This window comes from Mesoplodon mirus (assembly GCF_964341445.2).
Source record: "Mesoplodon mirus genome assembly, chromosome: 2".
Classification (NCBI taxonomy): domain Eukaryota; kingdom Metazoa; phylum Chordata; class Mammalia; order Artiodactyla; family Ziphiidae; genus Mesoplodon; species Mesoplodon mirus.
In genome coordinates, this window is record NC_138977.1 from 108,943,765 (window position 1) to 108,961,012 (window position 17,248).

General features: G+C 37.6%; 1 protein-coding gene across 1 annotated transcript in view; it reads left to right on the forward strand.

The window, feature by feature from the left end:
- Positions 1 to 14,186, forward strand: part of TMEM26 (transmembrane protein 26) — a gene marked incomplete at both ends in the record, with an annotated part of 42,040 nt that extends 27,854 nt beyond the window's left edge. Inside the window, 2 exons of the mRNA XM_082611049.1 lie at positions 10,931 to 11,007; positions 13,762 to 14,186. Coding sequence (XP_082467175.1) covers positions 10,931 to 11,007; positions 13,762 to 14,186 — 502 coding nt within the window. The remainder of the gene's footprint in view (positions 1 to 10,930; positions 11,008 to 13,761) is intronic.
- Between the last annotated feature and the right edge of the window lie 3,062 nt (positions 14,187 to 17,248).

Genomic DNA, 17,248 nt, shown 5'->3' on the forward strand with positions numbered 1-17,248 from the left:
CATCTTTCCATGTGCTCATTAGCTATTCATATATCTTCCTTGGTGAAGTATCTGTTCAAATTTTTGCCCATTTTTCATTGGATTAATTTTTATTGAGTTGTAAAAGTTCTTTATATATTGTGGATACAAGTCTGGTATTAGATACATAATGTAAATATTTTCTCCCAGTATATAATTTTTCATTTTTTAATGTCATTTGAATAACAATTTTTTTGAATTTTGATAAAATCCCATGTATCATTTTTTCTTCTATGTAGTGCTTTGGGAATCATAGATTCTAAGAAATATTCTCCTCATCAAAAATTAGAAATATTTTCCTGTGTAATGTTTTCACTTAATTTTTGTGTACCATGAGGTAAGGGTCTAAGTTCATGTTTTGTCTTGTTTCATTTTGTGTTTTGGCATTATCCCAGCAGTATTTTTTGTCCCAGCTAGGACCAACTGTCTCAGCACCATTTGTTGAAAAGACTATCCTTTCCCTATTAAATTGCCTTGGTATCTTTGTCAAAAATCAACTGACCACATATGTAAGGAGTTTTTCTGGACTTTCTATTGTGTTTCATTGCTCTGTGTGTCTCTTTTATGCCAGTACTACGTTATTGAGATTACTGGAATTTTATGGTAAGTTTTGAAACTGGATACTGTAAGCCCTCTAACGTTATTCTTTTTTCAAAAATTGTTCTGATTTTTCTAGATCCTTTGCATTTCCATGTAAGTTTTATAATTAGCTTGTCAAATTCTACAAAAAAAATCCTGCTGGGGTTTTGATAAGGATTGTATTAAATCTAAGCATCAGTTTGTGAAGAAGTGGCATCTTAATAATATTAAGTCTTTCAATTCATGAACATAAACTATCTCATCTTTTATTCAGATGTTCCTTAATTTCTCTCAGCAATTTACAATATATAGGTCTTGCACCACTTTTCCTAAATTTATTCCTAAATATTTTTCTTTTTGATAGAATCATTTTCTTAATTTCTTAGTATCATTTTCATGTTTTTTATTACCACTATGTAGAAATACAATTGACTTTTGTGTGACAATGCTGTACCCAGAAACCATACTAAACTTGCTTATTAGTTTTGTAGACTCCTTAGGGCTTTCTGAATATGGGATAATGTCATTTGAAAGCAAAGATATTTCTGATTCTTTCTAATCTGTACGCCTTTTTATTTCTTTTTCTTGCCTTATTGCACCAGCTAGAATTTCTTGTACAATGTTCAACAGAAGTATAAGAGTGGACCTTTCAATCTCAAAGGATAAGCATTCTGTCTTTCACTATTAAGGATGATGTTAGCTATAGGTTTTGCACAGATTTTTTTTTTTTTTTTTGTGGTACGCGGGCCTCTCACTGTTGTGGCCTCTCCTGTTGCGGAGCACAGGCTCCGGATGCACAGGCCCAGGGGCCATGGCTCACGGGCCCAGCCGCTCTGTGGCATGTGGGATCTTCCCAGACCGGGGCACGAACCTGTGTCCCCTGCATCGGCAGGTGGACTCTCAACCACTGCGCTACCAGGGAAGCCCCTGCACAGATATTTTTAATAGATGCCCTTGATCAGTTGGAGGAAATCCCTATCTAGGTTACTGAGAGTTCTTTCTTTTCTCTCTCTCTCTTTTTCTATGGACACTGAATGTTGTTAAATGTTTTTCTGTTTTTCTTATGATCATTGTGTGGTGGCTATCTTTTATTCTATTAATATGGTGTATTACATTAACAAATTTTCAGATGTTAACTCAACCTTGACTTCCTGGGATAAATATCACTTGGTTATGGTGTATAATCCTTTCTATATGTTGCTGAATTTGGTTTGCTAATGTTTTGTTAATAATTTTTACATCTATACTCATAGAGCATACTGATTTTTAGTAATATTTTCAAATGATATTTTTCCTGGCTTTGGTATCAGGGTAATATCCTTCAATGAATACCTAAGGAAGCATTCCTTCTTTATTTTCTGAAAGACTTTGTATAAGACTGATGTTATTTCTTCTTTAAATATTTTATAGAATTCACTTAGGAAGCTATCTAAGCCTAGGTTTTTCTTTATGGGAAGATATTTTGTTACTAATTCAATATCATTATTTCTTATAAGTCTATTCAGTTATTCTATTTCCTCTTGAGTCAGTTTTGATTATATTTTTCTTTCTAGGAATTCTTACATTTTATCTAATTTTATATTTTATATAAAATTGTCCATAATATTATTCCTTTATACTTGTGTAAATTTCTATAGGGTCACTTATTATGCCCCCCCCACTTTTCATTCATGACCACAAATTTGGTCATTTGTGTCTCCTCTATTTTTTCTTAGACTTCTCAATTTAGTCAGTCTTTTAAAATAACTAATTTTCGGTTTCATTGATGTTCTCTATTATTCTGTTTTATATTTCATTGGTTTGTGTCCTGATGTTTAATTGTTCCTTCCTTCTGCTTGCTTTGGATTTAATTTGCACTTCTTTTTTCTAGTTTCCTAAGATGGAAGCTAATTGATTTGAAACCTTTCTTCTTTTCTAATATGGTATTCAAAGTTATGTTTCCTTCTAAGCACTGCTTTATGTGCATCTCATAAGCTTTGATATGTTATCATTTTGTTTAATACAGTTCAAATTATTTTCCAGTTTCTCCTGTGAGTTCTCCTTTGACCTATGACTTGTTTAGAAGTAAGCTGTTTAATTTCCATATGGGGATTGCCCCCATATGGAAAAGATATGACTGTATATTTATATGTTCTCTTATATTTACTTACATATTTGAAGATGCTCTTTATTCCTTCTTGTGGATTTGAGTTACTTTCTGGTGTCATTTTCTTTCAGCCTGAAAGACTTCCTTTATTGTTTCATCTAAGGCAAATGTGCTAGCAACAAATTCTCCTAATCTTTGTGGAGAAATGTGTGTATTTTTCCTTCATGTTTGGAAAAAGTTTTGTTGTATGAAGAATTCTTGCTCCATAGTTTTTACTTCAGCATTTATACGTATCATTCCACTTTCTTCTGGCCTTCATTATTTCTGATGAGATGTTAGCCATTGTTTTGTCATTACCCTGTACAAATGAGTCGTTTTTCTTTTGCTGTTTTCAAGATTTTCCCTTTCTCTTTGACTTTCAGTAGTCTGTGACGTGTCTAGGTGTGGGTCTCTTTGTCTTAAACTTACTACAACTTTGTTGATCTAGGATCTGTAAATTAATGCTTTTCCTCAAATTGAGGAATTTTCAGCCATCATTTCTTCAAACACTTTTTCTGACCCATTGTCTTTTTTTCTTTCTGGGACTGCTATTACAAATAGAAATGCTTAGTTGCATTCCATAGGTCTCTGAGACTCTGTTCATTTTTCTCCTATCTGTTTTACCTACTAGTCTTCAGACTGGATAGTTTTCACTGATTTATTTTCCAGGTCACTGATTCTTCTACTATCTCAAATCCATATGTAGAGTCAAACTGTTTACCTAGTGAATTTTTCATTTCTGTTACCATATTTTCAAATCTAGAATTTCTATTTAATTCTCTTTTTAGTTTATATTTCTTATTTCAGTTATTTATTTGTTGAGTCCCTGTCATCATATTTTTCTTTAGTTTATGGAACATAGTTTTCTCTCATTCTTTGAAAATATTTAAGATAGTTGCTTTGATGTCTTTATCTGCTAAATCCAATATCTGGACCCCATTAGAATCAGTTTCTATTGATGAATTGATTGTTGTTGTTTTCTCCTGAGCATGGGTCATGCATTCCTGTTTCTTTGCATGTCTCATACTTTTCTGCTGAAAACTGAACATTTTGTATTATGTTTTGTAGCAATATATTATCCTCAGGCTTCCCCACATGCCTCAGGTGTCTTTTTGTCGTCTTTGTTGTCTCAATAAATTGCCTGAACTTAATCTGAGGACTCTATCTTCCCTTGGATTGCAGTCACTGATGTTTCTGCTTGGACTTGTGTTTTGTTTGTTTGTTTTTTTAATTCTTATTTTTGTCTTTAGCATGACTATTAGGGTCACACCTATGGTCAGCCAATGATTTGAGCAGGGTTTGTGATCAAACACCCTGAGCCCTTTTGAGTTCCACCCTCTGCTGATGGATCTGTGTATGAGCTGGATCGCACATTCAAGTTCAGAAAGTTTTCATATATAACCAGTTTTAAATTTCTACTCGGCCTTCTTGGATCGTCCCTGCACATGTCTGGCACACTTAGAGACATTATCTAGCCTTTCTATGGCTCTCATATTTTTGGAATCTCTCCATTAAATGTTAAGTTAGTCTGCCCCTCACCCCAACTGGGACTGCAACCTCAAAGTAGGAAAGCCATGGGCTTCCCCATTCATTTCCAACTAAATGTGGTACTTCTACTGACCACACCTTTAACCATGGATTTCACACTCCACTCCAAATCAAGTCAGCATACTCTGGTCACAAGGGGCCTCTGGTTTTCATTGCTAAGCTCTCCCTGGTAAAACCACCACTCTGACTGACCAAGGCAGCCTTAACATTCCTCTCAGCTTGATTAAACTTTAAAAAAGTCTATTCCTGAATATAAGCCTCTGCTCCCCCTTTCCTCAGAGCATTGATTTTAGAAAACTTGCAACTGTAAATTCTTTCTATGTCCCTTTGAGATGCAAGTCTTCTCTTAGACTCTTTCCAGCTTTACAGCATAGGAATATCTTTCTCAAGGATGTGAGAACCATCCCTTTGAAATGTGATCATCAAGAAAGATAACACCCCTATCTCCTAGTCTCTCTGGGACGACAGGAACCTAACTTATATCAGTGCCAATTAGCAAACATAGATGGCCTAATCACATTGACCAACTTCCCTCTCTAACAACCTCTAGTACTGTTGTTCCACTAGCCCACCCCAGTGTTTAAAAACTCTTCTGCTTTTTGTTTCAGTGGGGGTGAATTCAGTCTCTCTCCCTTACTGTAGACTTCAATAAAGTCCTCATTGCCTATTTAACTGTCTGGTGCCATTTTTCCTTCACATAGCAAAGCTGGAGGTTTAAGGGAACATCCCATGGGCAAGAATGCCTTAGACGCTCACTGTTCTTAACTGAAGTTCTACCAGGTCTTCATGAATAAATGTTACTCAATTTGTTATTTGCCTTGGTTTATTTCCAGAGATCTGAAGTGGTTGTTTTTGACAATTTGTCCAGTGTTATGTATGTTTGCTGGGGAGAGGATTTGCTGACCATTTCATTCTGCTACAGCCACCCTCCAACATTTTAACAAGTCTGAATTTCAGTATAATTGCCAGGAAGAGTTAGTAGTTATTTACACCTTTGGAGATCACTCTCTGCAGTCTTTTTCTGAACACAGATCATTTACTAAAAAGAAAAAACACACTTGGTAAGATGTTCCCGTAGCATTACTGCTACTTCACTGTGAATATTTAACCAAACAAAGGAGAGTTTTTCTATGTTTACACTGTGTGTTCTTTTAGTTTAGCTCTTTTTGCTTGATGAAGCATTTCTTCCAGGTTAGCTTAATAGCTCATTTGCTTGCTTTCTTTCCTTTTCTCTCTCTCTCCTTAATTTTTTTGCTCCTCTGAAGAGGTTTGTGGGATGCTTTTTAAAAATCTAGAGCAACTCTATCCACTGATTATCTCTTATTTATAGGAGTATTTTTTCAAAAAGAAACAGTTAAGCAAATCAGCAATGCATGAGAATACACCCTCAAACCATGCACAAAAATAAACTCAGACTGGCTTAAAAACTTAAATATAAGACAAGACACCACAAAACTCCTAGAGAACATAGACAAAACATAAATCATACCAATGTTTTCTTAGGTCAGTCTCCCAAGGCAATAGAAATAAAACCAAAAATAAACAAATGGGGCCTAATCAAACTTACAAGCTTTTTCACAGCAAAGGAAACCATAAACAAAATGAAAAGACAACCTATGGAATGGGAGAAAATATTTGCAAACGATGTGACTGACAAGGGCTTAATTTCCAAAATATACAAATAGCCGATACAACTCAACAACAAAAAAACAACCCAATCAAAAAGTGGGCAGAAGATCTAAGTGAACATTTCCCCAAAGAAGACATACAGATGGCGAATATGCACATGAAAAGATGCTCAACGTGGCTAATTATTAGAGAAATGCAAATCTAAACTACAGTGAGGTACCACCTCACACTGGTCAGAATGGCCATCATTAAAAAGTCTACAAGTAACAAATGCTGGAGAGGGTGTGGAGAAAAGGGAACCCTCCTACACTATTGGTGGGAATGTAAGGTGGTGTAGCCACTGTGGAAAACAGTCTGGAGGTTCCTCAGAAAACTAAAAACAGAATTACCATATGATCCAGCAATCCCTCTCCTGGGCATGTATCTGGACAAAACTATAATCAAAAAGATACATGCGCCCCTATGTTCATATCAGCACTATTCACAATAGCCAAGACATGGAAACAACCTGAATATCCAGAGACAGATGAATGGATAAAGAAGATGTGGTACAAATGTACACTGGAATACTACTCAGCCATAAAAAAGAACAAAATCATGCCATTTGCAGCAACATGGATGCAACTAGAGATTATCATACTAAGTGAAGTAAGTCAGAAAGAGAAACAAATACCATATGATATCACTTATATGTGGAATCTAAATTATGACACAAATGAACCTATCTATGAAGCAGAAACAGACTCACAGACATAGAGAACAGACTTATGGTTGCCAAGGTTGGGTGGGGGTGGGGTGGGAACAGCTCTTAGCTGTTCTAAGAGCTTTATATGTTTAACATATTTAAACAATATATTTAATAAAAATTATCACATAAAATCCAATAGCTATTATTACTGTCATCCTCACATTTGGGATTAGTAGATGCAAACTATTATATACAGAATGGATGAACAACAGGTTCTACTGTATAGCACAGGGAACTATATTCAATGTCCTGGGATAAACCGTAATGGAAAAGAATATTAAAAAGAATGTATATTTATGTATAACTGAGTCATTTTGCTGTATAGCAGAAATTAACACATTTTAAATCAACTATACTTTAATAAAAAAATTAGCAATTTATGACTTTATTTTTACTTTTCACCCAATAGTTGTGGTGCACTGATTTACCAAATGCCAGTCTTTTATCCTCCTAGTTTTCCAAGCAGAGAAGTGATACTCATATAATTATACTTCAAATGATCTTTTGTCTCTATATGAATAGAGCCCATTGTCTGCTTACATGCTTCTCAGTTGACATTTATGAAGACAGATTACACATGAGAAAATGGGGCAAGACAAGTTGGGGAGACAATTACACAACAGAGACAATGCTGGAGAAATTCACTCCAAAATGCCTTCACAAATTTGGAGTGTTTGCCATTTAAGCTCAGTGACGTATTTATATTCCAGCGTTTAACCTTCCTGGGTAAATTTTACTGTCTGAATTAATAATACAAATTTGTCTGCTCCAAAGATTTTCTGGCCATCTTTTCCAAAGTTATTTTTGATAACTTTAGTAATAGGTTTCTCAACACCCACATTCTCCCACATTTTGTGTGTTCAGATAATAATACTTGTGAATGCAAAAGACATATATTTGGTATTAGAGGGTTAGAGTTTGACTTACTTAGGGCTAAGGTCAGTTTATTATTTATCCCTGTTTTGTATCATAATAAAATTAAAACACAAAGAGTTTAAGAAATATGTTCACATAATAAAAATAAAAATACTATTACTACTACTAACAGTAGTAATGGATAATATTGATTTATCTCTTGCTGTGTTCCAAGCACTGTTCTAAGGGTTTTAGTTGTGATAAGTTATTTAGTCTTTACAACACCACCATGAGGTAGATACTGTCATTACCAGGATATTATAAGCTGAACAATGGCGGGCAAGAGAAGTTGCAAAAGTCTCAAGGTTACGTGGTAAAAAATAATAATACTTAACTTGTGGTAGTATACCATGCTTAGTCTTTATCCAGTGCTGTTCTAAGAGCTTTATATGTTTAACATATTTAAACAATATATTTAATAAAAATTATCATATAAAATCCAATAGCTATTATTACTGTCATCCTCACATTGAAGGTGGGTAAACTAAAGTACACAGGTATTAAATTACTTGTTCATATTCGTGTAGCTGGTAAATGATTAGTCTGGGACTGGAAGCCCACATCCTGTCTCTCTGGTGAGGGTTAGAGCTGGTATTTGAACTCTGGCAACTTAGCACCAGAGCTCATGCTTTACCACTTTTTTCTGCTGCCTTGCAGACAAATTGCACATGAGTTTTTCGTAGAATTACTGAAGTTTGAGATGAGAAGAAACTTCAAAAGTGACCATCTATTGAGAAACCTATTTTACATCTGTTACAAAATCCTCTCCAAAAATTTCTCAAGTTTTTGTCCAGACTTTCTTTGAAAACTTTCACTAATAGAGAATATACTAACCCCAGGGGCAACGTGTTCTATTTTGAATTAATATTATTAGAAAGTACTTTCCTCTATTGTGATGAAATTTGGATTCTTACAGGTGCAACTCAAATCCTCTGAACCTGAATTGGCCCTCTGACGTCATAAGAAATAAGTTTAATTCCTTCTCCCCATGATAACCCTTTAAATGTATGAAATAAAGTTTTAAAGCAGTCTTCTCTAGTTTTTAGTTCCTTGAACTATGCCGTGTCTAACATGGCTCTGAGTCCTCTCACCATCCTAGTCTCTCTTTTTTGGACCAAAAATGTTTTCAGTGTTCCTCCTAAAACATGAAGAACAACACATAATATGTCAGATACACTCTGAATATTGTAGAATAGAGCAGGGCTAAAACTTTCCATTTCCTTCATGGAAATACTATCATGGAAAGGTTAAAAAGATGGATGCTGAAATCACTGGCCAAATAGAGATAATAAGTATACGTACTTTGTCAAGCTGGTATGAGGATTAAGTGTGATCGCAGAGTTAAACACTTAGAAAACTGCCTGGCACATAGTATGAGCTCAGAAACTGCAGGCAAGATTATTTTAAAATTCAGGCACTTATTGAAGGTCTACTATATAGAGACATTGACTTTGCAAAGAGGGAAAAGTTATAGACTGCATTCCCTAGGCATTTTCACTTAAAATTCTAGACTTTAAACTTCTCGGGAAGAGACCTATGATTGCATTTGATTTTGGAAAATCATAAATCATGTCGCACTGTGGACTCATAATTAGTTAACAGGAAGGGGAAATCCTTGAGCCTTTTTAATGGCTGCTGCTGTGAAGTGCTACGTCTTCCATCCTATTCTAGGTCACCCAGTTACATCCTGTCAAGATCTTTGGGGATCCTGATTATGTCTTCTGGGGTATTGGTTTCTCATCCAGCCCCCAATGTCATATGTGCATATGAGAAGCCTTCCATCAATGTTGGCAACCAACTCAGTGATGAAATGTGAAGTAGAACAGAATCAAAGGCAGAGCCTGCAGCGACCCTTGGAGAGCTCCCTTTACAAATCCCTGAGTCATTTACACAGTTAGGAATCCACCTAACTGTACTCACACTCAGAACATTTCTTAATCTTGCTAATAAGAACATTATGGGAGGCTTTCTTCATAAGCCTTGTTTAAATCCAGTGTCTATTATTATGTATGTATCATTATTTGCTTAGTAATCCTAACTCTATTTAAAAAAAGGGAGGGGGGAGAGGGAGAAAATAATCTTAGCTGAGTGCTGTTGTTCCCAGGTAACCTGTGCTGATTCCTAGTAATTACTGTCATCTTCAATAAGGGCTCTCAGAAATCTTTCAAATAATCGGTTATATAATCTAACTAGGGATTAAGAGTATATGTGCCTTTACAGTTGAAGATACACTTCTGCTTCATTTTGAAAGTTAAGACTTCATTTTTTTGTCACCAACCTTCTCTTAACCATTAACTGCCAGGACAGATAATGATGGCTTAGAAATCTCATTTACAAATTCTCTCAGAGTTTTTAAGATCTAATTTTTCAGGGCCTCAATACTCGAAGCATTTAAAGATATCCCTTACAATCACCTCATTGAGTTTGGTTTCAGTTACTCTTCCCTGATGTTTTTCTATCCCTCTCCATTCTGGAAATCCCCCTTGACAGAGAAGTTGGCAATAAAATCTGTTATTACACCACTAACCTCAAATTGATAATTTCCTTTGGGTTTTTGCTGTAAAAAAGTGACTTTGAGACTTCTTTCGGATCCTTTGCGTTTTTGTAACCTCTCTCCTTTCTGACTTTAGTCTTCAAGACCATTTTCCTAGGTCTATGACATTTGTATTTCTTCCAAGTACAGATCCTTTGATTATTCGTTCAGCAATTCCTTCCACAAATATTTGTTGAGTGACTGTTATTTGCCAGGCACTGTTATAGGCACTGGGGAAATCCAATGGTGAATGAAACAATCACATTCTTTGATTTACATCCTAGTGTCCAATGTATATCTTTGATTATTGGATTTATCTTCCTACTTTTTTTTCAGCTGAGGATAACTTTCTTTTACATGCTAAGCTCTTAATTGTTGAGCCTCATCTAGCCCTTTTGAGATGTACTTTTAAGCTAGAGTCTTGGGATCTTGGAACAATTTTCGCTTTCCCTCCTTGAGATTTCTTGAAATCAGTACTCTGAATTTCCAGGTTAATGTCTAACTTTTGTCCTAGCATTTCCCTCCCATAATGTTTCCATGATTCTGTAAAACTAAATACAGCAATATAGGACCAAGAGGCTTTGCCATAATTCACACAGATGTTGGCACATGTGGGAGTTGGGTTTTAAGTCCCAGATTTTTTTAAACTTCTTTTTCATTATTCCATTTTAATCATGCATGAATTTTTCATGGATATCTTATATCACCAAGATATTCTGACAACTCTCAAGAGGTTTATTAGGATATAGTCAAATATGAGAATAAAAAGAGACAAGATTTTTCTGCATGTGTTCATATTTTTCATCACTAATTTAAAATTTTGTCTGCATTCTAGGAATAGCCCTGCTCTGGTCTATGCCATCCTTGTTATATGGACCTGGAGCATGCTGCAGTTTCCACTTGACCTGGCAGGTAAGTGTCTGGTGTTTGCTCAAAGAAACAGAAAATTACAGCTCTTGATTATGAACTGCAGTGAAGCTAAGGAAGCATTTGAGAGGATTATCACTTTTTTTTTAATCACTTCGATATCTCAGTGTTAGTTCCAGTGCAGTTTAGAAGAAAACTAGGTTGAAACTTAGGAAAGCCATGATCCACTCTGGTACATGGTGAGCCTGACACAATTAAGTTGATAAGAGCACAGCTTTATGTTCATTTCATACAGTGGTTCCATCACTTGCAATTTGTAAAAGCTTCTGCAAATTAGTTAACACATCAGTGTCTCAGTTTTTCATCCATGCAATGGGGATGATAATTATTGTAGTGAGGACTGAGGGTTCTTGTGATGACAAAAATAAGACATAGTTTGTAGCGATTGTGCTTCAGCACACTTACTGGCATATAAATGTTATCTCCTGATTTTTTAAGGGGCCATTTTCATTCCTTTGTCAGACCCTTGTATTAGAACTTCAAAGGGAATAAGAGCAGTTTCAGGGCCACATGGGAAATTAGATTTTTCCTCAGTATTGGCTCTTATACTCCCAGTGGGCTTATTTTAATAAAGACATAAACCCCCAAGACTTTGCAAGAAGTAAACGGTTTTCTGGGCATTTCATACTGATGATCTAGAGCTGCATTATCCAGTACAGTACCCACTGGCCACATGTGGCTATTTAGATTAAAATTAATTAAAATTAAATAAAATTTAATGTTCAGTTCCTCAGTCACACTAGCCTGCTCCGTGGCTGTATACGGCTATGATGTCAGACTGCACAGATATAGAACGTTTTTCCTAACACAGATGGTTCCATTGGAATGCATTGACCTGGAGTTATCCCATAACTTCTAGGAGCCCTGGAATTTTGATTTGGAAATTCTCCTGGATGCCACTTCACTCTGAAGAAATTCTAGGATTGAATAGTTACATTTTCCTGAAGTCTGACTCCTTTCTTATGGTACCCTACCTGATGGCCTCAGGGTTAGAATTCATCTTTGTACAGAGATATTTAATTTTTTTCTGCATCTTTTTTTTGGTCCACTTTGATAGGCCCAGAGGTTTTAAAGGCCATTTTAGACCTTAGCATCCACTTTGCAAAACAAAATTGTCAACAGAAGGAAAGAGTGGCTGTGGCTTTTTGGAAATGCCCCAAACCTAATTACTAGTTAATAATTGCAAACAAATGCATGCCAATAACACGCACACGCGCGCACACACACACACACACACACACACACAGATTTTGTCGTAATGTGCCCCAGAAGGTACTCTATACCATTCATCAGCTGGTGTCCTCTGAGGCACCTTCAGTTTAGTTGTCAAATAATACTTTTAGGAGGTCCTCTGGGAGCCATTTCCCAACCCTAACTTCTTAGGAACGGGGACTATTGATCTTACGTTGGTTTTTCTTTTGTCATTCCCTCTGCTGGTCCTCACCCTCCCATATCTTGTGGTTTACCGCCTTGCTTAGAAAATTTTTATTTAAGAAAGAAATTCTGTAAACTTTCAGGGGTGATAATGTTATGCAGCTGTTTGAAAAACAAAGACCAAATGTTACTTCTGACTACATCACTGTTGTATTTTCCAACAAACGGTACATTATGTGCACCCATACCAAAGCAGCTTCGTAATATTTGCAGGCTACAGTAGACGAAGGCATTCTTTGTTTGAAAACTCCAAATGGAAGTCTTCATTATTATAAAAGGATTATTTTCTGCCCTTGACCCTGAATTAAATTTACATTTTAGAAATTAAAACAAAGAAGGTTCATTTGTTGATTGGACCTCCTTTTGTTCAACTGGAAAATCAGTAATTATATCCAGCCTTTCTTATAAACTGTGAAACAAAACCATAAGGAATTAGACAAAATAAAATAACAATGGCATTTATTTGGGCTTTCTTTCCCCACCCCTGCTAGAGAAATATGTTTAACGTGACTTCAGTTTGAATGTGAAGATAAGGGCTTGAATTTTCACAACACAATTTACATAGAGGGCCAAGTGAGTCAACCAGTAAATAGGCAGGTACCAAAGAGAGGATGCCGACAGCTCTGGGCCACCGACACTCTGTTTCATCTCCCAAATTTAGCAGCCAGGTAAGTCATGAATTATCCTCAGGGAAGACAGTGAGAAAGGAGAGGTGCCAGGGGTGTTAGTCTAATGGAAACAAAAACAGTCAGGGAATAGGGGCCCCTCTCCTCAAAGCTGTCATTGTTCTCCAGTTTTCAAAGGAGGAAACTGAGGTCCAGGCAGCCTAAGTAACTTGGCCTGCATCTCGCTGTTAGAAAATGAGGAAGCCAGGAGAGGAAGCCAGGCTCCTTGACTTGAGGCTGAGAGCACCCTGCTGTGCTGCCTTCCTACTCTGCAGGCTTCAAAGACAGGGCGGCTTCCTCTGCTCTTCATCCTTTCTAGCCTAGTTAATTGTGCTTTCCCCAGTGTGAGTGAGGACTTGAAGATGAGCTGACTTTTTTTTACGTGGATAGAAACTAGAGGCTGGCTTTTTTCCATGTGTTTCATTGGACTTATAACAGATGATCCATTTTGAATATAAAATGACCAAGGATGTAAAATGGCAGGGTGGTTACACTTGTTTCCCTCCAGAATGAAATTACAGAATCACTCCCGTTGTGAACGAGCGCAACCCCCATGGTTGATGACTTGTCCCCGCTTCACTCTGTCTTACTTTTCTGCATTTCAGAGAGCTACGGTAACTGGTCTCTCTTGCGTTTTCAGTACAGCATGTTGTGTGCCCTGTGTCTATGACAACAAGGGGGTTCCCCAGCCGGTTCTTTTGCCAATACAGTGCCGACCTGTGGAACATTGGAATCAGCATCTTCATACAAGACGGTCCCTTCCTTGTTGTGCGACTCATACTGATGACCTATTTCAAAGTGATCAACCAGATGCTGGTGTTCTTTGCTGCCAAGAATTTCCTGGTGGTGGTGTTACAGCTCTACCGCCTGGTGGTGTTGGCCTTGGTTGTCCATGCTTCCTTGCGAAGTCAGCAAGAACGCCTGAAAGGAGAGCACAGACGCCCAGGTGTATCTGCTGAGAGTGGGGTCTCACCTGGGGCCTGGGCAGGTGGTTCGGAGGAGGGCTTGGCTATTCCTTTACAGGCCTTGCCGGTCACCTCTGACGACTCTCCCCTGACCCCATAGTTAGTCACCGAGAGCAGCATGCCGCCAGAAGGCTTGACTTTCCGGTTCCTACAGACAGAATCTTCTCTCTCTCTCTCTTTTATTTTTAACCTTGGCATATAATAATTTTCAAAAGAACAACATAAAAAGTGATCTTAAACCAAAGCCGAGGAACTTCTTTTTCAACGGAATGAAAAGAACTTTGATTAGTGGCTGTCGCTACAACGTCTGTGTGATGGCATCAGATGCTACAGTTGTTGAACCGCTAAGTGATTTGTTTGTCTTGAACTGTTTGAAAAGCTGTGGACAGGGTTACAGTGACACATGCCCTCAAGACATTTAATGCAGACAAACTGTCCTGGCTGTTACCTGAGAATAGAGAAGCTTTGAACTTTGGCTCTGTTGTCAGACTATCTCATCTGATCTTTCCTGCAATGTCCCTCTGACATCAAAAAATGTACATTCAGTGAATGCAGAATAAATGAAGGGAAAAGTGCCTTTAAAATTACCTCACTGTGGGCTGGAAGCAGTGAAAATCTCTGCCCAGCTGCCATAGCATCAAGAGCCCTATTCATCGCTGCACAGACCTTCCCAGGAAAAATCATTTTCCTGGGCTGCTGTAGTCTTCTGTCATGGCGCATATGCTCTTACGGAAGTGTTACTGCTTTGGCTTGGGTGCTGCAAAATTCACAGCAAGCCGTTCTGGTTACGGATCTATTGGTTGAGAGGCAGGAAATACTTGTAATGCTAGCAAAGTCACAATTTCCATTCTAAACATGATTTGCAGTATTCGTTATATTCCTTAACTCCACTTCACCATTTTCTATATTGCCAAGTCGAATTGTGTGGGCTGATGCAAGAAAGCACTGCGGCAGTGACTAAAGGTGTTTTAGGCCCTTTGAGTGTTACCATAGTCGCTGGTGTCGGCCAGCTGTCAAGGTAGCTCCTCTGAACTGCCACATCTGGAGCCGGCCTTTGGTCTCAGGGAAGATGTTGGTGATGGAGACTTGCATTAGCCCTACTCACGGCCAACAGCCCTGGATTAGTGATGGGGATCAGAAAATGCCCCAGCATCATGGAAATCAGGAAATGCGCTTTTCTTCCCTGCATTACAACCGCATTTCCCCAGTACTGAAATAGCCATACGTTCCCTTGATATGCCTCTGTACTTTCCAGATGGAGGTGATTCAGAACCTTTTAAAATGATTTTTTGCTTTTAAAGGTACAGTGTGAAAATCTACCTGGCTTTATAGCAGTAATTATGTAAAGCAAACAGCTCCAAAACTGTTCCTTTAGGGCTCAAAGCAAAATTCGTCCTTGTTGTTATGCTCAGGAATTGAAAGGGACATTAAAGATAAGGCAGGGTATGACCTTAAATTGGGTGTGACCTATGGACAACCAATTGGGACAATTTCAACTATAAATCTGTGTGAGAGGGTATCTGTTCAAACAATTTAATAAAGAGTTGCATAGGCAAACTCTGTTTTTATACAGAAAAATTACTATTTTCCAATTAATAGCTTCTCCAGTGCCTGATTGTGTTTCTATTTCTTTCTTTTTCTTCCTTGTGTTTCTAATTTTAACAATATGATGATTGTAAAATTACACATGAAGCTAATGGAATACATTTATAATTTTTCATAATAATTTTATGAAAGTTAAGATCAGGAAATTATATTTATATAAAGAACTTGACAACTTTTAAGGGCATGCTGTTGAGAATGCTTAGCAACTGAAAGCAAAATAATAACTGCTATTTATAAAGACGCCTCAGCAGAATCTGTTTTTATGTTGACTGTCTTATGTTGAATGTTTTCCTCTGCAACATGTATGTGCTGCTTATTCTTGCAGATTTGCTCCTGGGCATACTTTTTATGTTCCAATTTTTTTCTTCCAGCCAAACAAATATTGGGCCTCTAAAAATAGATAAAGTATAAAGTAGTATGGCTGTTACAAGGATATTTTTTAAATGCTTTCAAATCCAAGACTGGGCCTGGCTCTGTGAATGAGTTTCTAGTATTTAAGCATTTTGTAATTAGCACACCTCTAAAGGCCTGGGAAATAGAAAGTTCAGAGTCTAGCTTTACTATAGTGCCAGGAAGGCAAAGAGCGCCCAAGACCATCTCAGCAAGTGCTGGTGGCAAAACAGACACGTGCTTTGCAAGGTTTTCCAGGAAAATCTGCTAAGGACAGCATTTGTTAACCTCACTGCCAGTACTGCCACTCTCTTGGACCCTTTTCATAGCCGAAAAAAAAATCTATATTCATTTAGTTTATTGAGAAATAAAACCTAAGTCCAGGTTGTATGCCTAGGACCCCTGATGAAAAGCTCAAAATCGATTCAGTTAATTGTATGTTTTTATTGTAGATTGCTAAATACTGTAATGTTTGAAAACATCCAAGTGTCTGCTATAAAGTGCCCTGGACAGTAGTTACTTCCCAGAGGCTGACATTCTGGGACTGGCCTCTATTTTACCTGTAATAACATAACGGACTTAGATCATCTATATAATGCGATGCAGGCCATACCTCTCTACCAGCCTCCATAGACACAGAACATGCATATCCCCAACCACTGAAGAAAGTGGCTTATTTGTGGTTGCTGGTGCTATTGTTATCATTATTGTTACTGTTGTTATTTAATTGTTTGATTAAAGCTCAATCAAATGTGCTTCCTAAAAACCTATCATTCCATTTGTGAGAAAACACAGTGTGCATGTTTTAGTGATGCTGTGTAGAAACACACCTCATAACTATCTTGTGGGCTTTCTTTACTTACTAGAGGAGTCTCCGAGGACATGACTTGACACTGCAAGATTAGTGAACTGTCTTTCTCTCTCTTTTTTTTTTTTTTTTTTTTTTGCGGTACGCGGGCCTCTCACTGCTGTGGCCTCTCCCGTTGCGGAGCACAGGCTCCGGATGCGCAGGCTCAGCAGCCATGGCTCACGGGCCCAGCCGCTCCGCGGCATGTGGGATCCTCCCGGACCAGGGCATAAACCTGTGTCCCCTGCATCGGCAGGCGGACTCTCAACCGCTGCGCCACCAGGGAAGCCCCTGTCTTTCTCTTTGACTACTGTGTTAAT